At 48.1% G+C, this 25,618-nt stretch overlaps 3 protein-coding genes across 11 annotated transcripts in view; 2 read left to right on the plus strand and 1 right to left on the minus strand.

Moving 5' to 3' along the window:
• The window catches only part of S100A13 (S100 calcium binding protein A13), a 16,779-nt gene extending 4,751 nt beyond the window's left edge, over window positions 1–12,028 (minus strand). The window contains exons 1-7 of one of the 5 annotated variants that reach the window (XM_011928144.1): window positions 11,888–12,028; window positions 11,603–11,755; window positions 9,687–9,874; window positions 8,350–8,417; window positions 5,439–5,555; window positions 4,019–4,924; window positions 3,669–3,882 (exon numbers count right to left, since the gene is read on the minus strand). In XM_011928144.1, coding sequence (XP_011783534.1) covers window positions 3,669–3,821 — 153 coding nt within the window. In that variant the 5' untranslated portion in view covers window positions 3,822–3,882; window positions 4,019–4,924; window positions 5,439–5,555; ... (2 more) ...; window positions 11,603–11,755; window positions 11,888–12,028. Of the gene's footprint in view, window positions 1–3,668; window positions 3,928–4,018; window positions 4,925–5,438; window positions 5,564–7,312; window positions 7,317–8,349; window positions 8,418–9,686; window positions 9,875–11,602; window positions 11,756–11,887 lie in introns of those variants that run through there. The other 4 variants (XM_011928140.1, XM_011928143.1, XM_011928142.1 and 1 more) reach the window with 4 other exon arrangements.
• S100A1 (S100 calcium binding protein A1) lies at window positions 5,693–9,692 on the plus strand. 3 transcript variants are annotated; one of them, XM_011928139.1, is made up of 4 exons: window positions 5,788–5,814; window positions 6,100–6,185; window positions 7,830–7,983; window positions 9,351–9,692. In XM_011928139.1, exons 3-4 carry the CDS (start codon window positions 7,843–7,845, stop codon window positions 9,492–9,494), a joined length of 285 nt encoding a protein of 94 aa, XP_011783529.1. In that variant the 5' UTR covers window positions 5,788–5,814; window positions 6,100–6,185; window positions 7,830–7,842; the 3' UTR covers window positions 9,495–9,692. The 3 variants fall into 3 exon arrangements, 2 of the variants coding, with proteins under 2 accessions (XP_011783528.1, XP_011783529.1); XM_011928138.1 differs by lacking the exon at window positions 6,100–6,185 and having other exon boundaries at window positions 5,693–5,814; XR_001000263.1 differs by lacking the exon at window positions 6,100–6,185 and having other exon boundaries at window positions 5,716–5,814; window positions 9,168–9,692.
• On the plus strand, window positions 11,268–23,566 carry CHTOP (chromatin target of PRMT1). Of its 3 annotated transcripts, XM_011928135.1 has the most exons (7): window positions 11,755–11,787; window positions 11,913–11,988; window positions 14,143–14,224; window positions 15,873–16,026; window positions 19,529–19,715; window positions 20,518–20,655; window positions 22,335–23,566. In XM_011928135.1, exons 3-7 carry the CDS (start codon window positions 14,160–14,162, stop codon window positions 22,538–22,540), a joined length of 750 nt encoding a protein of 249 aa, XP_011783525.1. In that variant the 5' UTR covers window positions 11,755–11,787; window positions 11,913–11,988; window positions 14,143–14,159; the 3' UTR covers window positions 22,541–23,566. The 3 variants fall into 3 exon arrangements, with proteins under 3 accessions (XP_011783526.1, XP_011783527.1, XP_011783525.1); XM_011928136.1 differs by having other exon boundaries at window positions 11,268–11,988; window positions 19,532–19,715; XM_011928137.1 differs by lacking the exons at window positions 19,529–19,715; window positions 20,518–20,655 and having other exon boundaries at window positions 11,268–11,988.
• Window positions 23,567–25,618: the final 2,052 nt, after the last annotated feature.

Consider the following 25,618-nt stretch of genomic DNA (forward strand, 5'->3'; position numbering starts at 1 on the left):
CAAAAAAAAAAAAAAAAAAAATGAGGCCCTGTCTCTACAAAAAAAAATTTTTTAATTAGGCCTCAGTTTCCATATATGTGAAATGAGGAATGCAGACCGTGGTTTCTCTTGGCCTCCTTCTAGCTGTGATGGTCTGTGAATCTCCTGGAAGCCAGCTCTGGGGCCAGTCTTGTCTTGGGGAAATTAGACCAGAAAGGCACAGAGCATACACAAGAACCCAACAGCATCATCTGATACAAGCCCATACTCTCACTGACACACAGTATCTTTGCTTACCTAATTACATGCAGGCACACATACAGAGGCCCTGTCTCTACAAAAAAATTTAAAAATTAGCCGGACATGGTGGCACATGCCTGTAGTCCCAGCTACTCAGAAGGCTGAGGTGGAAGGATCACTTAAGCCTGGGAGGTGGAGGTTGCAGTGAACTGTGATCATGCCACTGCACTCTAGCATGGGCAACAAAGTGAGATCCTATCTCAAAAAAAAAAGAGATATCAGTTGTAAGCTTGTAAGAATGATACAGTGGAGAAGGAAAATTTGACGATGCAAGAAAGAGAGGCGTAATTTCAAGAGGAAAGTCTATAAGTAGGTAAGAGGGGATGGGATCCAGGGCACCAGTGAAGGGTTGGCCTTAGGGGCAGTGACGGATCATTTGCATAACAGGAAAGACTGCTGATTTCAGGTAGGGAGCATGTACAAGTTTCCTGATTGCTATTTTCTTTTTTCTTTTCCTTTTTTTTTTCCTTTGAGACAGTCTCCCTCTGTTGCCCAGGCTGGAGTGCAGTGGTATGATCTTGGCTCCCTGCAACCTCTGCCTCCCAGGTTTAAGCAATTTTCCTGCTTCAGCCTCCCAAGTAGCTGGGATTACAGGCGCATACCACCATGCCCAGCTAATTTTTTAAATATGTTTTTAGTAGAGATGGGGTTTCACTATGTTGGCCAGGCTGGTCTCGAACTCCTGACCTTCTCAGTGAGTAAACTTCTCAGGAAAACGGAGAATGTGGAAAGATGTACTGAGCTTCAAAGAGAGAAGACAAATTGTGAAATAATCATCTGAAAGAACTGGTAAATGAATCAACCAGGGAAACCTAGTAGAACCGCCAGGCATTGCCAAGGGTCCCTTTTGGGGTCTGTGGTTATAGATTTAAAGTGAGACAAGTCAACAAAGCTGTGCATTTTTCTTCAGCCAGATTCAGCTATCCAAGTGCAAGTGCAGAACAGTGGATTTAACCGGCAAGTTACTATAGGTGAAATGGTGGATTAACTGGGTTGAGAACAGAGAGAAACAGAATCAACGGAGTTAAGGCAGTGATTACAATGAGAAGCCTTAGAACCTGAGGTGAGGAAGAAGGGCAATGAGGACACGAGGGATGTTGATGGAAGATGCAAAAGTGAGAGGGTCAAGAGACTGAAGGTACCTGAGGAGTCAGGGAAGTGCTGGAGTGGAGAAGCTAGAGAGGGGAACAGAACCAGAATGAAAGGAGGAGGTCAGCAGATAAAGGGAGACTTGAAATCAAGATTTTGGAAGTGGTGCGTCATTTTGTTAATGACACAGTCTAAAGCATGAACAGAGGAGTGGGATGCTGAGATGCAAGAAGACAAATCTTTCTGGAAATGAGGAGTTGAGAAAATTGAAAGGCCCAGGTGTTGGATGAATTGTCTGTGTGGATGCTGAAGCCACTGAGAATAACAATGGATGCTGAAGCCACTGAGAATAACAACAGAAGCAGTGATGAGAAGAAAACAGTGAGCCAGAAGCTGAAGAGCTGTAAGGAGTGCAATAAAAAGAATGGCAGGTTGCAGATGAGCTTCCAAGGAGCTGGGAACTCTTAGAAAGAAGAAGAAACTAAAATCTAGAAGTAATGCAAAGCAGAGAGGTCACCTCCTACATTTCCAGGCCCAGAGGAAGTTGAATTTAGGGAAAAAAAAAAAAGTCACTGCTTGACAAGGATATAAGGAATGCTGTCCCTTCAGGAGAGAAACTGAAGTTTCCAGTAAGAAGATGAAAGGAAACGTCTGACTGGGCACAGTGGCTCCTACCTGTACTCCCAACACTTTGGAAGGCCAATGCAGGAGGATCACTTGAGGCCTGGAGTTTGAGACCAGCTTGGGAAACATAGAGAGACCCCATCCCTACAAGTAACTTAAAAATTGGCCAGGCACGGTGGCTCACGCCTGTAATCCCAGCACTTTGAGAGGCTGAGGTGGGCGGATCACCTGAGGTCAGGAGTTCGAAACCAGCCTGGCCAACATAGCGAAACCCCGTCTCTACTAAAAATACAAAAATTATCTGGGCATGGTGGCGGTTGCCTGTAATCCCAGCTACTCATGAGGCTGAGGCAAGAGAACCGCTTGAACCCAGGAGGCAGAGGTTGCAGTGAGCCGAGATCGCACCACTGCACTCCAGCCTTGGTGACAGAGTGAGACTGTCTCAAAAAAAGAAAACCTTAGCCAGGCAGTGTGGCATGTGCCTGTGGTCCCAGCTACTTGTGAGGCTGGGGTAGGAGGATTGCCTGAGCCTGGAAGGTCAAGGATGCAGTGAGCTGTGATCGCACAGTGGCTTGGGCAACAGAGTGAGACACTGTCTCAAAAAAGAAAAAAATCTGAGAAGTTGGAAGTTGTAGGGGATTTTGCAGATGAAAGACCATGAGTTTCAGAGACTCATTGTGTTCAAGGAGTCCAAATTCACACACTTCAATGTGCCTGTGGATTTTCAGAAAAGATGTAAAACAAACTGTCAACAGCCTGGAATGACCAGGCCTCTTTGAGCCCAGAGTCAATGAAATTTAAGACCTGACTCCAGCCTGTGAGTGGGAGAGAAGGAATGACTCTGTCTTACACCCTAGTTAAGGGGATGCCCATAGCGAGTGGGGAGTCTTCATAGATGCATCCCACAGACCCCCTACACTGAGGTCTATGACTCCATGAATTTGGCTGTGTTTTCATTTTTGATAAGCCCCTTTCCACTGCTAGGCCTCAGTTTCTATATATGTGAAGTGAGGAGCACGGACTGTGTTTTCTCTTGGCCTCCTTCCAGCTGTGACAGTCTGTGAATCTCGTGGAAGCCAGCTCTGGGTCCAGTCCTGTCTTGGGGAAATTAGACCAGAAAGGCACAGAGCATACACAAGAACCCAACAGCATCTTCTGATACAAACCCATACTCCCACTGGCACATAGTATCTTTGCTTATCTAATTATATGCATACACACACAAACACACACACATACACACCAGGCAAGAAAACCAATCCCAGCACTTTGGGAGGCCAAGGCGGGTGGATCACCCGAGGTCAGGAGCTCGAGACCAGCCTGGCCAACCTGGTGAAACCCTGTCTCTACTAAAAATACAGAAATTGGCTGGGTGTGGTGGTGTGCACCTGTAATCCCAGCTACTCAGGAGGCTGAGGCAGGATAATAATTTGAACCCTGGAGATGGAGGTTGCAGTGAGCCAAGATTGCACCACTGCACTCCAGCCTGGGCAACAGAGTGAGACTCTGTCTCAAAAACAAAAAAAAAAAACAAAATAAAACCTGCAACCATTTATACATGCAGCTACCCACATCCTTTCTTGTGGTCACATTATTGTACTCGGCACCATCACGTCCTAAACACAGTGTCCCATAATAACCATCTCACAAAATCTCAGTCCCAGACGTCTGCCTACCTTGAGCAGATGGGGCAACTGCTGGGTAACCAGCTCTTTGAACTCGTTGATGCTGAGGCTATCCTTCCGGCCCTCCTGCCTAGCAAAGGTGAAGAAGGTGGTGACCACGGTCTCAATGGACTCCTCTAGCTCTGTCAGTGGTTCTGCTGCCATTAGGACCTTGAGGCCAAAGCTGATGTCCTTAAGGGGCTAGCTGACCTTTGTCAGGGCTGACCTGTGCAACAGAGAAGGAGCAGAGAGGGAGAGTCAGGGAAGGCCCCTGCCTTGGTGTTATCGCATCAGGTCTTGGCCTGGAGAGGGCATTATGGGGAAAGAGGGAGAGGGCAGGGGTTGAGTTTGGGGCAGCAGACAAGACAACAGCATCTCAGTTTAGGTGGGGGCAGAAGATTCGGCTCCAGAAACCCCCTCTTCTGTAGGTCTCACAATCTGGGCTCCTTTTTAAATGTCTGTGGCTTAGGGACCCCTCTGTGGTGATGCCTCGATCTGGAGACCTCTCTACTTGAGAGGAGGTTTTCAGCTGAGGGTCCTTCCTGGAGTCCTTAGAGTCTGGTGGCCCCTCTGTGGTGTATCTGTCTCAAGAGTCCCTTCTTGTCTCACCCAGCCTCACAGGTCACAAGGTTGTTTGTCTCCAAAGCTTGTTTATGTTGGGACCTGGTCTCCAGCCACTCGCATCCGCCCACACACACTCTGACCGCTTCTCCCAGCAGAGAAGCACAGGGTCTGGCAAATGTTCCCTGTGGTCAGAGCTGGCTCCGTCTGAACAGACCCGTTTTCTCTGCCTGGATCCACCCTTACCTCTCTCGTCAGGGCAGCAGGGCAGAGTGCTGAACCCAGGACCCCACAGATCCTCCCCGCTCCTGTCTCCCGATGACAAGCGTCCTGGAACGGGGTGTCTCTGACTCCCTGCCCCACGACGGGTTTAGTACAGGCACTCACAGCCCCCTGGGGTGCGGTGGGTGGGGCTGGAAGAGGCATTCTCTTTTCTGTCCACCCCGTCACGCACTCCAGCATGCACTGTTGCTCGATCATCCAAAGCTGCTTCCTGAATTCCTGTCTGAGCCAGCTCTGGGGGAGGGACCTGGGAGCCCAGGAAGAAAAAATGATCTCCGGGCTCCCTCCAGGGTCGGCAATGAGACTTACCGGGCAAGGAGATGGGGTAGAGCGAGCTGGAGTCTCAGGGCTGAGGTTTATAAGCAGCAGGGAAGGAGGAGACAGCTGCTTACAAGCCCGGAGGTGTCAAATTTCCGTGGTGGATTCTGAAGACCCAATCACGCCTCTTGCCCTGAACCCTCAGGCCTGGACCCGGGCTCCCTGCCAGCCACACGAGCGCCCCCACTTGGTCAGGGAGAGGAGCTGTCTGGACAGATTTCATTCAGCAGGGGTCCCAGGATCCTAGTCATTTCAATACTGGGGGCTGTTGCCACCACACCCCATGTCTAATCAGGAGTGTGTATGCTGAGGGGGGAAGAGGGAGGAAACCAACTGAGGGAGCTCAACACTGAGAGGCCCAATCTGAGACATACACAGAGGCCCCTTAGAATGAAACCCCACAAAGGATGCTACAGCCCAAGATCCCTCAGAGAACCCCAGGCTGAGGCCCCACACACAGAGGGGGATCCAGGTTGAGACCCCTATAGAAGAGTCCTGGATCGAAATCCCTCTGTGGGTTCTCAGACTCCCAAGACTTAAGTTACTCACTGAGGGTCCTCTCAGTGAGGCCTCATGGAGGAGCCACAGACTAAGATCCCCTCAGCAGAATTCCCCCCTTACCCGGCTCAATCAGCACAGTCAGCTGCAGGTAGTGCAAGGCCCAGCTTGGGGTGAGACAACCAGTATCCCTCCCAGGACCTCCTTCCCACCTCTTTCCCCTGCACCATCCACTGCTGCCTAAAGAGAAAGGAACGGGGCAAGCAAGGCTGGGAAAGAGACAAGGGCCGCCTGTTCCAGCCCAGGAGACAGAGGGCGCCTCTGTCTGCTCCTGGCCCCTTGCCCCACAGGGTGTTCGTCTGTGAAGGGGTGGAGTCGGTGGGGGGGTCAGCAGGGGAGGGACTGTTGAAGACAGGTCTCCACACACAGCTCCAGCAGCCACATTTGCAGCCTCGGCCATCTGTCCAGAACCTGCTCCCACCTCAGGCCCAGGCCGACGGTGAGTACCCTGCCCCACTGGGCTAGTCCCTGGCCTGCCAGCTTTGGGGAGAGGGGTCTTCAGAAGGGCTCCAAGAGGCTGGGGACCATAGCACTGTGGAGCACTAAGGATCTGGGAGGAGTCAGTCAGGGTGAGGGCAGTTTGGGATTTGGGGGAGACAGGGTTTGGAAGGTGGTGATGAGAGACAAATGAACTGAAGGTCAGAGAGAGAGCTGGCAGCTCAACAAAGGAGGAAGCCAGTGGGGAACCCACCAAGAGCTTCCTGGCCACCTGGCCCTCCCACAGGGAGCCCTCGAGTCCCTGCCAAGGCCCCCTCTGTCTCCCAGGTGTTGGGAAGGGCCCCAGCCCTCCCCTGCCTCGCCTCCTGTGGGGTAAGAAGAAGAGAGCAGATACAACAGCTGTTTCTGCCCCCACGTCTCTTGCCAGCCTTAGTCTCTGCCACCCCCACCCTGCCTTGCCAAGAGCTCAGGTCTCTGGGGAGTCTGGGGGTGGCAAGGCGAAGCTCCCAAGATATGGGGAAGTAGGGGATGGAGGGTGCTGCACCCCTTCCCAACACTACCTCCACAGGACCTCCCCTTTCTCCTCCTCCCGTTTTTGGCCCAGACTTCTTGACTCCTCTTTCCCCCAATTCTTTCCTCTTTGTTTTCCCATCTGCCCTGCCCCCAAGTCCTCTCAGAACTACCACCACATAAAATCCCAGGCTACTCTAGGGCTCCAGGTGACCTCCAGCTGCCCCTCTGGCATGGAGCAGGTAATCAAGCCACCAGCATCCCTCCTTCAAGCACCCCTTATCCCCTCATCAGCCACAGCTTGGGTTCCATCTCCCCCATGTCTCTGTGACAACCGCTTCTCAGGTCCAGAGTTCAGATGACACTCACAAGGGCCCCATTGAAGAACTGGGATGTCATTCGATCAGGGGCCATTGTCCAGCCCCCTAGGCCTGGGGAAGGATGGGGACATCTGATCCGAGACACCTGAGCTGCCCCCCTGGGGTTGCGGAAGGCCAGACTGTCCCAGGGCCAAGGGAAAGAGGCCCCCTTGGCAGTCTTCTCTTTCAACAGACCCCTCCTTTCTCCTTTCTTCTCCTACTCTCTCCCAGCCCCTTGAACTCAAAGGACTGCATGCTCTCAGCCCTTTATCTCCCCCAACACATACCAGCCCATTCCCCTTGCTCCCACTATCCCCAAATCAACCAGGAGTGAGCAGTTGCAGGGACAATGCCTGCAGGTCTCCTCTCCCCTTCCCTGGGAACCCTGGCTCCAAGGAAAAGGCTCAAACATTCCTCTCTCCCCTTCTGCCACCCACTAGATAGAAGGGATAATTTTGCAGAAGCAATGGGAGCATACCCTAGAGAAGCCAAAATGACATGTTCAGGAGAGAACAGAGTTGAAGGACCAAAAGGGGCCCCCAGCTACTAACAGGAAACTCAGAGTCAGTGAGACCTCCCTCCCCTAGAAGCCTTAGGCCACCCGCCCACTGAGGCTGCCACCCCCCCTACCAAGCTGACCGAGGGTACCAGACTGACTCCTTGCTACAGGTGGGCAGCAGAGGGAAGGCTGTAGTGGACACCCCAGCCCACCACCCTCAACAGCAGAGCTTGGCTATGCTAGGCAGGCAAGGTCCAGGGTAAAAATAGAGCCAGAGGAAGCATGGCCCAGTCCTGTGACCACCCCTGCCTGCCCCACCCTCCTCAATCCCTGCCTGGGCAGCCACTGTAGACATCTACCACAGGCCTCTGAAGCCAGCCCAGCTCCAACTGCTCTCTCTCCATGCCCTAACCCTGATTCCCTTTGGCTGGGGTACACACTGAGTGACACGGAGAAGAGGTCTGCATTTAGGTCTGCTGGGATTTCCCTCACATTGTAAAATCTCAGGGAAAGATCAATTGCAGTAGGGCTTTAATCCCACAGTTATTTGAGCTGTCAGCCAGGGCCAGGCCTGAGGGCTCCCCTCACCTAGACCCCGGTACTCTGGGACTGGTCCTCAAGGCTCACTTCCATGATGGGGGTGTGTAGGTGCACTGCTGCAATGGGCTCTGAGCTGGAGACAGCGATGGAGACCCTCATCAACGTGTTCCACGCCCACTCGGGCAAAGAGGGGGACAAATACAAGCTGAGCAAGAAGGAGCTGAAAGAGCTGCTGCAGACGGAGCTCTCTGGCTTCCTGGATGTAAGTACAGAGTGGTGGAGTGGGAGTGGAGTGGGTGAAGGTTGGGGGAATGGGCTGGGCACCCCCTTGCTGTCTCCCCACCCCACCTTCAGCTCAGCCCAGCCTCCTTCTTTCCTTTCCCAGGCTTCTCTCCTGGATTTTTCCAGGCTTCCCTATTCCAGCTGGGTCAAGTCAAAATGCCCCAGTTTATTGATCCCCAATATGTTATTGATCACCAAAACAAGTGTTAGGCCCTGTTTAGATTCATCAGTAATAAGACTCATAGACTAGAAGGGAAAGATTGACACTTAAAAGTAAACCATGAACTCCAGGAAGTACACAGAGCCTTAACAGATGTGCCAGAAAGGGTTATGAGAGATTATTAACCTGATTGAAGTGAGATGGCTTTCCTGAAGAGGTGGCACTTGAGCCATGGATTTCCATTGGAAGATTATCTGGGTAAATGCAGACATTTTAGGAGGAAATAACTGAATGAACAAAAGCACAGGAGAAAGAAGAATGTGGAGCATGCCAGTAGTTTTATTCGACTGGCATGAAGGATGTAGAAAAGTACGCTGCAAAGGCTAACCAGGGCCACAAAGTAAAGAAGCCTCAGGATACGGTAGAAAGTGCACCAGTTTAGGCCAGGCATGGTGGTTCACGCCTGTAATCCCAGCACTTTGGGAGGCCGAGGCAGGTGGATCACGTGAGGTCGGGAGTTCGAGACCAGACTGACCAACATGGAGAAAACCCGTCTCCACTAAAAATACAAAATTGGCCAGGCGTGGTGGCGCATGCCTGTAATCCCAGCTATTTGGGAGGCTGAGGCAGGAGATCGCTTGAACCCAGGAAGCGGTGGTTGCAGTGAGCCAAGATCACACCATTGTACTCCAGCCTGGGCAACAAGAGCAAAACTCCGTGTCAAAAAAAAAAACAACAAAAGAAAGTGCACCGGTTTTGAGGTTTTATTGGACTGGGTTCAAATTCCAGCCCTGCTACTTTCTAGCTGTGGGACTTTGGGCATATTTATTTAACCACCAATTACCAATTTGTTTCTTCTCTATAATGGAAATAATGAAACATACCTCACATTATTTGTATTAGAATTAAATTAGACAATGCTTGTAAAGCTCCTAGTGTAGTGCTTGCTGTATTGTAGGCACTCAACATACGGTAACTGGTGTTATTATTATTCATTCTGCCAGGTGAAAGAGCTTATGCTGTAGGCAACAGGAGCCCTCAAGAGTTTTGAGGCCCAAAAGAGTCCCATAATTCAGTGCAGTTCCTCTCATTCATCTCTGCCTCCTACTCCTCAACCACCCCCTTGTCTCTGACTCAGTGCTGTACCCCTCCCTATACACCTTCCTTTTCCTCTCCTCCCACCACAGGCCCAGAAGGATGTGGATGCTGTGGACAAGGTGATGAAGGAGCTAGACGAGAATGGAGACGGGGAGGTGGACTTCCAGGAGTATGTGGTGCTTGTGGCCGCTCTCACAGTGGCCTGTAACAACTTCTTCTGGGAGAACAGTTGAGCAGACAGCCACATCAGGCAGCGCCCTTCCACTCCACCCTCCCAGATCTGCCTCTTGCCCCTGCTTCCACCTCATCCCACTTATCCCTCTCCCTAACCCCACTCCTGCCCACCCCACCCACACATACACCAAGGGCGCAAGAGTAGCGGTCCAAGCCTGCAACTCATCTTTCATTAAAGGCTTCTCTCTCGCCAGCCATCCGATGTCTGTCTCCTCTGGGATCTGGAAGTGGGTGGATCCCACTTCCCTTATTTGGGGAAATGTCTTATTTAGAAAGAGGTCAAGGTGCATTACACCTTCCTACTTGAGGAAAGCTCAAGGGCCAGGAATGTGGGGGTTCAAGGTTCCAGTTGGAAGTCAAGGAGACATCACTTTCTCAGCTATAAAACCAGAGGAAGAATCTCCTTTCTTTCTTTCTTTTTTTTTTTTTTTTGAGACACAGTCTGACTCTGTTACCCAGGCTGGAGTGCAGTGGCACGATCTCGGGTCACTGCAACCTCCAACTCCCGGGTTCAAGCAATTCTCCTGCCTCAGCCTCCCGAGTAGCTGGGACTACAGGCGCCTGCCACCATGCCCAGCTAATTTTTTGTATTTTTAGTAGAGACGGGGTTTCACCATGTTGGCCAGGATGGTCTCGATTTCCTCACCTTGTGATCCGCCCGCCTCGGCCTCCCAAAGTGCTGGGATTACAGGTGTGAGCCACCGCGCTTGGCCAAAATAATCTTTCAATCAACGAACATTTACCTAAGTGGTACTGTGTGTACACATTGTGTAGGAACTGAGGCTCCAGCATTAAGCAAAATAACCACGATCCTTACCCTCACATGGACCTTACACACACACACATACACACACGTGCCAGTGCCAGGAAGGAAAATGAAAGGGTCCTGACGTGCCTATGGGGCGGAGAAAGGGTAGGCAGGGACAGATGTGTCATTCTCTCATTACTCAAACATATGCACACTGTATTGTGCACATGGCCATTAGAAAAATCCCTTATTGAGGCCGGGCACGGTGGCTCACGACTGTAGTCCCAGCACTTTGGGAGGCAGAGGTGGGCAGATCACTCGAGGTCAGGAGTTGGAGACCAGTCTGGTGAAACCCCATTTCTACTAAAAATACAAAAATTAGCAGGGCGTGGTGGCACGCACCCGTAATTCCAGCTACTCAGAAGGCTGAGGCAGGAGAATCGCTTGAACCTGGGAGGCGGAGGTTGCAGTGAGCCGAGATAGTACCACTGCACTCCAGCCTGGGTGACAGAGCGAGACTCCATCTGCCAAAAGGAAAAAAAAAAAAGAAAAGAAAGAAAAAGAAAGAAAGAAAAATCCCTTAATTGAGTAGGACACACAGCTCATGCCTATAATCCTAGGACTCGGGAGGCTGAGGTGAGAAGATCACCTGAGCCCAGGAGGTCAAGGCTGCAGTGATCCGTGATTGATCGCGCCACTGACTCCAGCTCGGACAACAGAGCCAGACCCCGTCTCAAAACAACAACAACAACAAATCAGAAAGCTAGAAAAGAGAAATCCCTATCTAGTTCTGCCACAAAATAAACACGGATGGCAGGTGTGGAGGGAGGACATGGAAGCGCAAACGAGGACGCAAAGGTGCACCCCCCGCAAGAAGGATTAAACAGTATTTAGGCCAAGTTGGGAAGGGGAGGAAGTGAGGAGGAAAACATGGACGAGGGGTGTTGTTGGCCGGCGCAGGATGGGAGAGGAATGTGCTCCCAATACTGGCCTCCTGGGCCTTGGCGGGAGCATTTAGGGCACTTTACAACTCTCAGACTGGGCGACTGGCCATGAGGGGAAAACCAGTGCAAATTCCCCAGGCCCAGTTGTCCGGAAGCAGACGAGGCAAGTCCGCGTAAAGATTTTTAGACGGTATACCTTGCCTAAGGAACAGAGGGGCGAGGGAATTCGGGACCCAAACCCCGTCTAAGACCCAGATTACTAACTACCCCAGGAGGTTGCAGTGTAACCACCACGGGAACTTGAAGTCCCGGCACCCCCCGACAGGTCCATTGGCCACGCCCCCAGGGGGCGGGGCACTGCTTGTACCGCTGAGGTAAAGTTAGCTGAAGTTTGCCCTAAGGCTCCGCCTCTGACCTCTGCGCAGGCGTAGCTCAAATCTTTCACGCCCTCCAGTCGTGCACGGATCTGGCGCCTGACGTAATGGCGTAGACGCCATTTTAGCCGGTCCCACAAGCACTGCATGTGGCGGCCATTTTGTTTTGGACACCGAGCCGGAGCTGGCCGCCGCTGCAGACGAAAGGCAGGAACGGGCAGGCCGGGTGAGCAGACGGATCGGCCGGCTAGACAGCCAACCAGCAACAACGAACTGAGCTCGCATACTACCGCTTACGCATCTGACCAACCGCCCATCTAGCTAACCCGAGCCCCTCCACCGTCAACTCAGGTTCGGCCGGTCCCCGGCCCGCCTGCCGGAGCCGTGGTGGCAGCCCCGGGAGGAGCACTGGCGTCTGTTTCCTTCGGTGAGTTTCTGTAGTGAGAAGGAGCGGGGTGGGGGGGTCTTGGGGAGCGGAAGAGGCCGGCGGACGCGGAAAGGGGCTGGTGGCATGTGGACACAGCTGCGGTGTTGGAGCGTGGAGGCCCGGGGGAGGAGGCGGAGCCCCTGCGAAGGGGCGGGGGAGGGGGTGAACTGTAACGTGGTGGCGGGACTGATGGAGGTTGGGGTTTGATAGGGATAAAAAGGAAACTTGGGTTGAGCAAAAGTGGGGGTCTTGATAGGGCTTTGAGGATGGTAGGGAGATTAAGAAATACAAGACTTTGAGGAATGTTGGAAATTCCTTTAGGGTTAAGTTTTGTGGAGGGCTGTTTGCGAGCTCATTCCCCAGGTGAATTTAGAAAACCTTTCCTACTCTTAACCCCCCCGATCGTTAGTTTCTGGTTACAAAAGCCTCTACTTGATTCTGGAGTTGAAAGCCAATTTTTAAACTAGGCTTTTTTTTTTTTTTTTTTTTGAGACGGAATGTCGCTCTTGTTGCCCAGGCTGGAGTGCAGTGGCACGATCTCAGCTCAGCACAACTTCCGCCTCCCGGATTCAAGCGATTCTCCTGCCTCAGCCTCCCTTATAGCTGGGATTACAGCCATGCGCCACCACGCCCAGCTAATTTTGTATTTTTAGTAAAGGCGGGGTTTCTCCAGGTGGTCAGGCTGGTCTCGAACTCCCAACCTCAGGTGATCCGCCTGTCTCGGCCTCCCTAAGTGCTGGGAAAACAGGCGTGAGCCACCGCGCCCGGCCTATATTTTCACTTTAGATCAGTAGTTTTCAACTTTAACTGCACACTAGAAGCACCTAGGTAGCTTTCCCTCCACCCCACAATTGTTCATTTCCAAACCTCGTTACTAGAGATTGTGGTTTGATTGATCTAGGCCCAGATATCTGTATTTTTTATTTTTTAAATTAATTTATATTTTTATAGAAACGGGGACTTGCCATGTCGCCCAGGCTGGTCTGGAGCTCTAGGGCTCAAGCATTCCGCCCACCTTGGCCTACCAAGGTGCTGAGATTACAGGCGTGAGCCACCGCGCCGGGCCTGTCCGGCCCTTTAAAAGCTCCTTGGATAAGTCATGTGTAGTCAAGGTTGAAAATGACTGCTCTAGAGGAAAAGCCAAACTCGACCGGGCGCGGTGGCTCACGCCTGTAATCCCAGCACTTTGGGAGGCCCAGGTGGGTGGATCGGGTGAGGTCAGGAGTTCAAGACCACCCTGGCCAACGTGGAGAAACCCAGTCTCTACTAAAAATACAAAAACAATTCGCCGGGCATGATGGCACGGCCTGTAGTCCCAGCTACTCAGGAGGCTAAAACAGGAGAATCACTTGAACCGGGAAGCAGAGGTTGCAGTGAACTGAGATTGTGCCACTGCACTCCAGCTTGGGCGACAGAGTGAGACTCTGTCTCAAAAAAAAAAAAAGGCCAGACTCCATACTTTGATTGCTAAATTGGGTTCTGCCGTTTTTGAGAATTTCCTGGGTATTTTCTGGGCCTTGAAGTTTGTTTGGGGTTGTTTGTTTTAAAGAGATGGGGTCTCACTCAGGCCGGAGTGCAGTGGCGTCATCACAGTTCTTTGCAGCCTCCAACCCCTGGGCTCTACCACTTCTCCCACCTCAGCTCCCCCTGAGTAGCTAGGACCACAGGTGCTGGCCACCATGCACCGCTGTTTATTTATTTATTTTCTTAGTAGAGACTGGGTCTCGCTTTGTTACCCAAGCTGGTCTCTAACTCCTGGCTTCAAACCACCAAAGTGTTACAGGTGGTGAACCACCACGCCCAGCCACCTTGAAGTTATAGTAATCTGAGGTAATTGCCATAGAAATTTAAGCACTTTTGCTGGGCGTGGCACCTCACGCCTGTGATCCCAACACTGGGAGGCCAAGGTGGGAACATCCTTTGAGGCCAGGAGATTACAGCTGCAGTGAGCCACTGCAGCCAAGATCGTGCCACTGCATTCCAGCCTGAGTGACAGAGTAAGACCCTGTCTCAAAAAAAAAAAGAAAAAAAGAAAAAAATTTAAGCACTTGAAATATAAGGCCTTTTTATTTATTGTTGACTTGGGCCTTGCCACTTATAAAAATGATGTGGTCACTATTGTGATTTGCTCATTTTACATATTGCCCTTTGTAGATTCTCGGGATTTGAAGATGGCTGCACAGTCAGCGCCGAAAGTTGTGCTAAAAAGCACCACCAAGATGTCTCTAAATGAGCGGTGAGGCAGCCAACAGCAACTTCAGCTCCTTCCTAAGAAAACATTACTTAACTTGGCCCTGGGGTCCAGTGCACAAAGCCAGTTTTAAGCTAAATACCAACAGAAGGCTACAGACCTCTGTTCTTAGTTGCATCTCATGTGGTACACAAAACAAATTGGGCGGTTGTTTCAAAACCCCTTATCAGTAGACTTTTATGTTAAGCTGTCTGAAATATTTATTTGGTGGGATGTATTTTAAAAGACTCCTAACACCCTCCCTTTTCACATTTTTTTACATTGATACAGGGGTCGTGCAGCACGGTAGCATGGTACCCTGGCTACAGTAGGCTTGCTGCCCAGTCCAAGGCCAGCAGTGTTGTGTCTGGCCTGTAAGAGGCAGGTAGCAAGCCATGAATATGTCCAAAGGTCCTTGAATGTCGTTCTTGGGCCTTGTAAGAGGCACTTGCTTTGCTCCATTTCACTTTCTTTCCATTCTGCTTTTAGTTTGGTTTTGTTTTGGATTCTTTTACAGTTAAGTGTTGTTCTCTTCCATTCCATTACACTTCCTTGACAGAAATAATGAGTCTCTTCACGGGCTTATAAATGATCGAACTAATCTAACTTTCAAAAGTAACTACTTGGAGTCAGAAAAAGTGATGATTTGAGACTAAGAAAAGTAAAGGTATTTAAAGGCAGTTTCTATTTCTGACAACTTTGTTCATTAAGAGTCCCTTTGGCTGGGCGCAGTGGCTCATGCCTGTAATCCCAGCACTTTGGGAGGCCGAGGGCGGATCACAAGGTCAGGAGTTCAAGACCAGCCTGGCCAACATAGTGAAACCCTGTCTCTACTAAAAATAGAAAAATTAGCTGGGCGTGGTGGCGCATGCCTGTAATCCCAGCTGCTCGGGAGGCTGAGACAGGAGAATCACTTGAACCCATGAGGCGGAGGTTGCAGTGAGCCAAGATCGTGCCACTGCACTCCAGCCGGGGCAACAGAGAACAGAGTGAGACTCTGTTTCAAAAAAAAAAAAAAAGAGAGATTGCCTTTGATCAGTGATTTCATTAAGTTGACTTTAGACCACTGGAATTTACTTAATGTATAGTTTTGCCTCTTCTGAGGCGTATGTGCTTCTCTCCTTATCTCTTTGGCTATAGGCTAATTATTTATGTTTACATAATAATATTTATGTTTGCATGTTACGAGTGACATTTTAAAATGTGATACACTCCTGTAATTTATGAGAGTATGTTAATTGCTGTGAGCTTTGAAGGTGCTCTAGTCCTTCCTCATATTTGGCCTTAGAATGCACCTTGGATCCCCCAAGGTTTAGGCTTTCTTTGTTTGTCTTTGAAACTATATCTTCTGTCTCTTGTCATATCTGCTTACTGCGTGTTTTTCATACCTTCCACCTCTCTAAAAGCCGTTACCTGAGCCCTTGTTATCACTTTTGGTTGAATGTGCTGCACTTAGCTGCATTTCTGAGTTTCTGATTCTTGCAAGTTTGTGGAAACAGAGGAGTCTTTAACCCACATCAGCCTTGATCTAAGTGTACCACTTTACTTAAAAGTTCGTGGGATCTGGAGCTCCTGGTCTAGCAAGCCATGAAAATGCCAATAAATGTTTGTAATAAAGCTTTTATTTAAACATCCATTTTGTTCGACCTTGAAGCTTTACTAATATGCTGAAGAACAAACAGCCGACGCCAGTGAATATTCGGGCTTCGATGCAGCAACAACAGCAGCTAGCCAGTGCCAGAAACAGAAGACTGGCCCAGCAGATGGAGAATAGACCCTCTGTCCAGGCAGCATTAAAACTTAAGCAGGTGAGAGAATGGGTCTTAATGCTCCAGAAGCAGCTGGTGATCTCTGTCAGGGAGTCCACTGAGGCTGTCAGAACGTGATGGATGATTGCAAAGTGGTTCAGGGCAAAAAACTGAAACTTCTCTGGAAGAAAGAGAAGTGCAGAGAATTCCAATTTTGGCAGGTACCAATAAGTAACTTTTTATTGTCTTTCTCTTTTAGGGAGTTTGCCATCTATGTGGCCTGTTTCTGTTACCAATGAGTATTAATCTTTCATTTTCTGATCTTTAATCCTTAACATAAATTAATGGCTTATTCCACAAAGAAACTTTATTTCAGCTTTAGATAATCTCACAGCATCCTTTACTCTCTGTTAAATGATTTACCCACCAGGGAAATAATTTTATTCTTGTTCCCCTAGTGCAGGGAGTTTGCATGGCCTTAGTCAAAGATTTTCAATGCTAAAATATACAGAGTAGAGTGACCTTCATTTCCACAGCACCTAAAGTTTTACCAGTAAAGTGGAGCAAGAGTACTGAGTAATTTTGAGTTAGGGGTTCTCTTTCAAACTTACAGTGAGAGATAATCCTATTCTGACCTGAATAAAACCTACTCTTTATTATTCATAGAATTTATATGCAAGTCCGGACAGTGGCTGTGGAAGGATATGTCCAAGCTGTGGCTGGGCGTCTGGAGGGCGGTGCCATGCAACTGTAAGGGCTTTGGTAGCATTGCATGGCTGTGCATAAATTCAGCAGTTAAATATAACACCCTTACACCCCCACCCTGAACCACTGGGCTCACTGACCAAAAATAAACAAGACTTTCTGCTTCGGCTCTCTTAAGCCTTGGAGTGACTGGATTCCTCCCTGACTCAGGAAAGCAGCAAAAGGCACCACCATTTTCCAAGAGTAAATGGAAATTGCTGAAGATGAGTCTCTGACAGATCATTCCAAAAGACCTTTCAACAAGAAGCTTTAAGTTTAGGCTCTGCAGGAAGTAGTCCCGATCCAGAGTAGTAATATTCACTAAAATTTTTTTATGTGGTTTTGTTTTGTTCTTTTGGAACGGAGTCTCACTCTGTCACCCAGGCCATAGTGCAGTGGTGCAATCTCAGCTCACCCACAGCCTCCACCTCCCGGGTTCAAGCAATTCTGTCTCAGCCTCCCAAGTAGCTGGAATTACAGGCACCCACCACCACGCCTGACTAATTTTTGTATTTTTAGTAGAGACGGGGTTTTGCCATGTTGGCCAGAATGATCTTGAACTCCTGACCTCAAGTGATCTGCCTGCCTCAGCCTCCCAAAGTGTTTGGATTACAGGCATGAGCCACCGTGCCCAGCCAGAACTTTCTATAACGATGGAAATGTTCTGTGTTTGCTATCTGGTACAGTAGCCACTAGCCACATGTGGCTATTGAAAACTTTAAATGTGACTAGTGCAATTAAGGAGCTTAATTTTTTTTTTAATTTAATTTTAGGCCAGGCCTGTAATCCCAGCACTCTGGGAGGCCAAGGCAGCCGGATCACTTGAGGTCAGGAGTTCGCGACCAGCCTGGCCAACACAGCAAAACCCCATCTCTACTAAAAAAAAAAATTAGCCGGGCATGGTGATGCACACCTATAATCCCAGCTACTCGAGAGGCTGAGGCTGGAGAATATCTTGAACTCAGGAAGTGGAGGTTGCGGTGAGTGGAGATAGCACCACTGCATTCCAGCTTGGGCGACAGTGAGACTCTGTCTCAAGAAAATAAATAAAATTTACTTTTAATTTAGGCTGGGTCTGGTGTCTCACACCTGTAATCCCAGCACTTTGGGAGGCCTAGGCAGGTGGATCACCTGAGGTCAGGAGATCAAGACCAGCCTAGCCAACGTGACAGAACCCTATCTCTACCAAAAATAAGCCGGGCGTGGTGACAGTGCCTGTAATCCCAGCTACTCGGGAGGCTGAGGCAGGAGAATTGCTTGAACCTGGGAGACGAAGGTTGCAGTGAGCCAAGATCGTGTCATTGCACTCCAGCCTGGGCGACAGAGCGAGACTCTATCTCAAAATAAAAATAATAATAATATAAATAGCCACATGTAGCTAGAGGCTGTCTTACGCAGCATAGCTCTAGAGTGAAAACTAAGTGGTATAGTTGACATCCTTAAGTTTCCTATTAATGTTAAAGGCCAATATTGGTGGCAGTTAAGGATTGGAATGGATAAAGAACTTCCCAGCACAGTACAGTTCTCCCTTTAAAGCACAAAGCTTGGGAGAATTAATATATGCAGGATAACTGAATGCAAGAGACTTGTGGAATGCCGTCTAACCTCATAATTATGTGTTAATCAGGGGAGTAATAGGACAGGCCGTTATGGTTGGTTACACCTACTTATGCTAGATGCATAATGTTTGGAGCCTTTCCCACTGATTAGAAGCAATTTATGATCTTGTGCTAGAAAGTTAACAATAATACTTCACAGCATCTTTTTTGAGAGATATGATTAGAAAACACACACACACACACACATTGGTAGTCACTTCTGGGTGGAGCCTGAAGGGGCCATAGAATTTATTTTCTTTCATATTGACTGATGACTTTATGGACAACTAGGCTTGCTAGGACCTTGGTTGTGTTCAGGGCTATGGCTGTCCCTTTTTCCTTTGAAGGAATTTAATTCAGATGTAGTCTTAATGGTTTTCTGAGAACAGATTCTTAAAAATACTCTATCTCTGTAGTGTGTCCTTGTCCTCATATATGGCCCTGAGTTTTGTAATCACCAGAATAATTCTAACATGTTTGGCTGGCTGGCTGGCTGTGGAGATATATTGGAGTTACATGTTTATTTTGAATTTAAGGTCATATTGTTTTAAAGGAGCTGTTTGCAGGTGCAGGCATGGAATTAGGGATTTTTAAGAAATGAAAGGAGGTTTGACTTTCTTGTGTTTATTTACATCTTAAGGTAAAAAGTGGACCGTCTGGAAATAGATTCCCAGAGGAAAAATGGAGCACATGGGCCTCTTTGAGAAATCAATGTTGTTCTTAAGTCACAAGAACTCAAGTGAACTTGTAATTTAAGTTTTGCCCAGAGTGTGATGAACTTCCTGTGGTGTTTGAGTAAGCCTTTGAAGACAGTGGTAGTCCGTGGGCAGGTATGAATCAAGTCATAAAATCGTCAACCTGTAGTTGAAAAGCAGTACAATCTAGGATTGAACTATAGAATGTTCTTACTGAAACTTAAATTTCAACTGGCAGTGTATGACTTACGTAGCCAAACTAGTGAGGTAATTTGTGGAGATGCCCATTTCATGGGACCACCCTTGAGCTTCTTGGAGTTTCTGCTCTGGATCAAAATTCTGCTGCTTGTATAACATGTTCTGAGGCAAAGGCTTGCTTCTGGTTTGGGATCCTTATGACACCCACAGCAGGTTTATCTCCCTTCACACCAGCATCTCACTTGCTTCTTTTTCTCTGCACTTTGAGTTGCCAAATCCTGTTGGATTGCTTTTTTGATCTCAATCCCCTAACACCTTTTCTTCCAGAAGAGCTTAAAGCAGCGCCTGGGTAAGAGTAACATCCAGGCACGGTTAGGCCGACCCATAGGGGCCCTGGCCAGGGGAGCAATCGGAGGACGAGGCCTACCCATAATCCAGAGAGGCTTGCCCAGAGGAGGACTACGTGGGGGACGTGCTACCAGAACCCTACTTAGGGGCGGGATGTCGCTCCGAGGTCAGTGATGTGTACCCTGATAATTGTCGGGCCCTACTCCCTTCCCTTTTCTCTTGGGCTGCTTATGGACACGTTCGTTTAACATCTTTAAGCCTGAATTTGTATTAATATAATAACTTGTGAAATCACATATTTTTAATAGTGTTGCATGTCTTTTATCGATACCATTCCTTTTCTGATAATGTGCAATGGTGAGAGGCTATGACCTGCGTAACAACAGGTAATTCATGTCATCTCCATTCCATTTTAAAACACCCTGCTGCTGCTTGAATCAAAGCACATTCAAGTTCTTAGAAGTCAAACGTAAGAAATTTATAGGTCTTTTGACCTGTATCTTAACTCTTTGTTCCTGGTGCTAGTAAAACACTGATACAGCTGGAAAAAGAGGACAAGTTGACCCACAGCACTTACCTATGTATGTTCATTTGGGGTACTCTTGTTCTGTTCCCTGTATAGTTCTTGTTCCCTAGAATAATCTGTTGAGATCAGGAACCATAGCAATTATTTTTAAATTTACCATAATGCTAGGCATCTATCTGATTATTCAGTAGATATTTATTAAATGTATGCACTTACTGATTGAATTAACTCCCAACTTCTTCCAAAAATGGATTTGTGGTCAGACTTGTTGAATTGATTGAATAAAGAGTAGGTTAATCTATTCGCAGTATGCAGCTTGCTCCAACCAACCTAAAAACTAACTGAATTACCCTCATTTAACCCTCACCGCCTGCCTTTGGTTAGAATCTACTTTGTGTCTCTTGGATTTACCTGCATATACATTGTATGCCTCCTCTCCAAGGTCAAAACCTGCTCCGAGGTGGACGAGCCGTAGCTCCCCGAATGGGCTTAAGAAGAGGTGGTGTTCGAGGTCGTGGAGGTCCTGGGAGAGGGGGCCTAGGGCGTGGAGCTATGGGTCGTGGCGGAATCGGTGGTAGAGGTTAGTCAGCTACCAACTTCAGAGAGTAGCTCCCCCTTACTTTCCTCCCTTAAAAACTCAGAGCCACCTTTCTGCACAGCTTCAAGTCATAGGCAGGCTTCTTTGTTTGTCTTGTTTTGTTATTTGAAACTGGCTTATTTTTCAAATTGCCATGCTGGTAGTGCAAAAGTCTCAGGATTTTTCCAAGAATCAATCAAGTGCATATTATAGAGCCAGAGTATACACCATCTTCCTCCAGGCTCTTGCAAATTTAAATTGTACAGTTGAAAATACCCCCCAAAATGGTCAGTTTAGGTTTTACCTTTCTCTGCCCGTGCCCCACCACACACTACCCTGTAGCTCCAGATCCTGGTTCGAGTCACATGACAATATAGAAGAGAGAGAGGTACAAAGATGAAGCAGAGTTAAGAGGGTGGTGAGACTTGGAGCTGGGCATTGGCTCTGAAACCAGATAAATTCAGTGTCACATTTTTGCCTGTGGAGAACCAGAGATGACTTTTTTTGCTCAAGGTAGAGAGCAAGATGGAATTATCATCAGTTGACTAACTGGCTCTTGTTGATAATCTTGCCTTTGAAATTTATTGAAGTTTGTCTTGTGACCTCTTGACCCAGATTGGCAAAGAGTTGAATGGTGTTGCTGCTGTTAATACTAAATCTCATGGGAGCTTTCTGGTTCAGAGCTTAGTGGAAAACTCCCAACAACACCTGTCCAGGAAAAAAACACTATTGTAGCCCCTGTGTATATTTGCTTTGGTTCTCTTAAAAGGTGTCTTGGGTCTTCCATAACTTCTGACCTTGAAGTTGCCAAGGAATAATAACTTAGAAAAGTTGATAACCAGGGGCTTGTTTTCTTCTCTCCCATCATATGATACTTGGCTTACTGAGTGAAGTGCAAGCTAGTTTGGGTTTCAGGATGAAATAACATGTTTCCAAATTATCTTGACTTGGATTCTGATAGAGAGACATCACGAGGGTGGCAGAGACTAAAATAGCTTTTCGAAAAGCTGAGTTTGTTTTGTTAACTGAATTCAGACTACTCAGATAACCACAATTGTCATAAGGTAACTAGAATTAGAGGTAGAAATAGCTAGGACAACTCAAAATATTTTTTCAAATCTCCCTTACATTGTTGTTTTGTCAGAAAAACTCCTCAGTCTCCTGACATATGAGGTCCGTTAGCTCATTAGACTTGATAAGCTTAAGGAAAGATGAGATGACTTTCCAGAAGGGTCTCCAGTAAACTTAATCTGAAAACTGTCTATCTTCACACCCCTCATTCTCTGTGCCCTTGTTACCACCTCTCTATCTTACTAAATGGGGTTATCTATCATGTATTTTAATTATGAACTTAGTGAATCTCAAATGTTAGGTAATTTTATCTTAGGATCGATTAAGGTTTTTTAAAATTAGAGTTGTCAGTTAATTATTTTCCTTTATTGATAGAATAAAAATGGTTAAAATAGCATTTAGAGATGATCATGTGATAGGGGATTCATTACGTGTGCTTTCCATGTGCTGCTTTCTACCCAGTGTGTTTCCTGTTTTTCCAGATTTCTCCTCTTTGCCCTGCCCTTCAGCTTTTCTCAGCTAGGCCCCACTGCTCTAAGGGGCATTTACTACAGCACCTATTAAACTTACTTGTAACTATCTCTTTTTTTTTTCCCCCCCCTTTGGGCTAGGTCGGGGTATGATAGGTCGGGGAAGAGGGGGCTTTGGAGGCCGAGGCCGAGGCCGTGGACGAGGGAGAGGTGCCCTTGCTCGCCCTGTATTGACCAAGGAGCAACTGGACAACCAATTGGATGCATACATGTCGAAAACAAAAGGACACCTGGATGCTGAGTTGGATGCCTACATGGCGCAGACAGATCCCGAAACCAATGATTGAAGCCTGCCCACCCTCCCATGAGAGAGACTTGTTAGTCAACACATCTGTAAATAACCTTGAGATAACAGATGAGAAGAAATCTCATTGATGCTGGATGGACCTATCACAATAGGTTGTGGACTTACTTGCCACCAGCTTGTGCATTTAGTGTGTTACTTTTTGATACTGTGTTGTATGAAACCCTTTTGTCCTTTGATTTGGTTTTTTGTTTTTGTTTTTTTCATGGGGGGGGTTTCCCCTCCTTTGCCCAGACTTCTCTTTGAACACAAATGCATTAGCCTTGTGGCTAGGACACCCTCTTCCTACCTCTGTCTCCCCTCACTTGTCATATGCTATGACATGCTAACATTTCTTTTGTTCATCTCTGTTGCCCCCACAGAAAGATGCCAGAAAAACCGGTCAGTGTTCCTCCCTGATGCTTAGGTTTCTGAGATAGGGTTCTGTTACATCCTCTTTGATAGCCTATTTAAGATATTTAGAAAGTCTGGAGCTCAAAAATGCATTCTTCCACATTGATAATTTAGTAAACTGAGAATATTGACATCACTACAGGGCAGCATAAGAGGTTGCTTACCTGTGGTAGCAGCTCTGATTTGATTGAAGTTGCTGCCATGTACATTGACACCACATATACCATAACCAGCGTGCTGGGTTGAATTGCACTTTCTACCCTTGTATGAGATTTACAAACTTTCCTCCAGGGTGTGTGTCATGTCCAGAGGGGTACTGTAGGGTTTGTTTATACTGCAGTATAGAGGAAGAAGCCATTTGATTTGGTAGGTGTGTCAGAAGAAAGAATGATGGCAGATGAACTGCTGGAAGAGGTCAGAAGATACCCGTGCTAAAATGCAATTATATCCTCATGTTTATCCCAAACTAATTTTGGACTTTCCCACTCATTAGCTTTGTTTCACCTTTATTTCCCTTGAAGGTTCAATTAAGTTCAACCATATTCTATCAACTATTCCAGTTTCAGTGGAATCTTGTATTTCTGGTTCATTATGACAAATCGTTTGCTCAGATCCACCCAGGACTCTCTTTATTTTGGGTGCCTCAAAGTACCATGGCTACTTTAATGATGTCTTTTTTTTTTTTCTTTTTTTTTTTTTTTTTGTGACAGAGTCTCGCTCTTGTCACCAGGCTGGAGTGCAGTGGCGTGATCTTGGCTCACTGCAACCTCCAACTCCCTGGTTTAAGCGATTCTCCTGCCTCAGCCTCCCAAGTGGCTGTGACTACAGACATGTGCCACCACACCCAGTTAATTTTTGTATTTTTAACAGAGACGGGGTTTCGCCACATTGGCCAGGATGGTCTTGATCTCTTGACCTGGTGATCCGCCCGCTTCAGCCTCCCAAAGTGCAGGGATTACAGGCATGAGCCACTGCACCTAGCTACTTTGATGATGTCTTGACACACCCCTTGTGTGTTTGAGAGTCTCTTTCTTCCTACTTGTGTTAAAATTCTGGAGAGCCTGTGGCTTTGAGCAGAAGGTGAAGAATTTGACTTCCTCAGAGCTCTGCAGAAATAATACCATGCCCACAAAAACTCGAGGAGGATTGTCTTGGGCAGCATTCTGGGCCCTTGGGCCCTGGCACATACTTGCCTTTTTCCCTGTGTTGCAGAAGAGAAAAGAATGTGGTAGTGCCCAGCCAAGCCAGTTGTCATTGGGCTGCCTTTCACTCTAAACTGCTAGGAGGTTGTACTTATTGGGGACTGGGAAGGAAATTTTGGTCAGGACAACCCAAACTTGAATCCTGACTGTGATGTGGGGTGTCTGAAGGTGCTAAGGGAGATGGGCAGTGGGGTCTAGCAGAAGGCTACAGGTTGGACAGTGACTGCAGAACTGAACCCCCAGTTCAGCTCCCTGTGCCTTTTCCAGTGCTAAAAAGCATGACTACTTCCCCTTCCCCAACAACCCCAACAAGTGCAAGACGCCAGGCTCCCTCCCACCCCAGAGGAGACTGATGCTTAAGAGTTCTGTATGAAGGAGGTGACTGCCATAGCCTAGGCTTTTATCTCTCTACCTCTATGTCCTTCCTACCTCATGAAAGAGTTTATCCCCAAATTCCCCCCCAGTGGGGCACAGGGAACTCTCCTATCAGCCAAGGGTCTTCCAGCCCCACCTCCTGATCACTACAGTTCCCAGGGTCTCTTGAGGCCTGTATCCCTGTCATCCTCAGTCACTGGTTGTGTGGGACAAGGTGAGTAAACCTGACCACCTCTGGGTCAGCCTTTCATTCAGCTGCCATGTGCTGAGGGCTTGCCATACCAACCAAGGCATCTTTTGTAAGGATGGGAGCACAGGGAAGAGGTTGATGAGCTGGATCTTGTAAGACGGGAAAGTATAGAGAAAAGAATATACCAAGCAGAGGGAACCAAGTGTAAAGGTACACTGCTGAAAGAACACCTGAGGCTGGGCACGTGGCTCATGCCTGTAATCCCAGCACTTTGGGAGGCTGGGGTGGGCACATCACCTGAGGTCAAGAGTTCGAGACCAGCCTGACCAACACAGAAACCCCATCTCTACTAAAAATACGAAATGAGCTGGGCATGGTGGCACACGCCTGTAATCCCAGCTACTCGGGAGGCAGAGGTTGCAGTGAGCTGAGATTGCGCCATTGCACTCCAGCCTGGGCAACGAGAGCGAAACTCTGTCACACTCACAAAAAAAGGTTCTGCTACTCTAGCTCCATGGACCCACCAGCAGGGATTAGGGTAGAGTCTCCCACTTATGCCTGGGTGGGCTTTCCCACCTACATCACACCCTAGCTAGTGACCCAGTCAGGTGTGCTGGGGACCCTGGCTGACCACCTGTTCCAGGGGCAAGGAAGGAAGAGGGGAGCATTGTGAAGCAGGGCAGGATGACTCCTGCTGGTGGAGACTGAGGCCCTGGACAGCTCTGGGACCCTTAATGGTGGCAGCAGCCCCCAGTCATAGGCCTCAAACTGTGTGGGCAACCTGGGACAGCTAAGATCCTCATGAGGTCTCTCTAAAGGATTCACTAAATGCTCCATTTAGGCTTGGTTTTGGGGTTTGTTTTTTTTTTTTTTTTTTTTTTTTTGTGACAGAGTCTCGCTC

This window comes from Colobus angolensis, unplaced genomic scaffold, assembly GCF_000951035.1.
Source record: "Colobus angolensis palliatus isolate OR3802 unplaced genomic scaffold, Cang.pa_1.0 Scaffold77, whole genome shotgun sequence".
NCBI lineage: Eukaryota > Metazoa > Chordata > Mammalia > Primates > Cercopithecidae > Colobus > Colobus angolensis.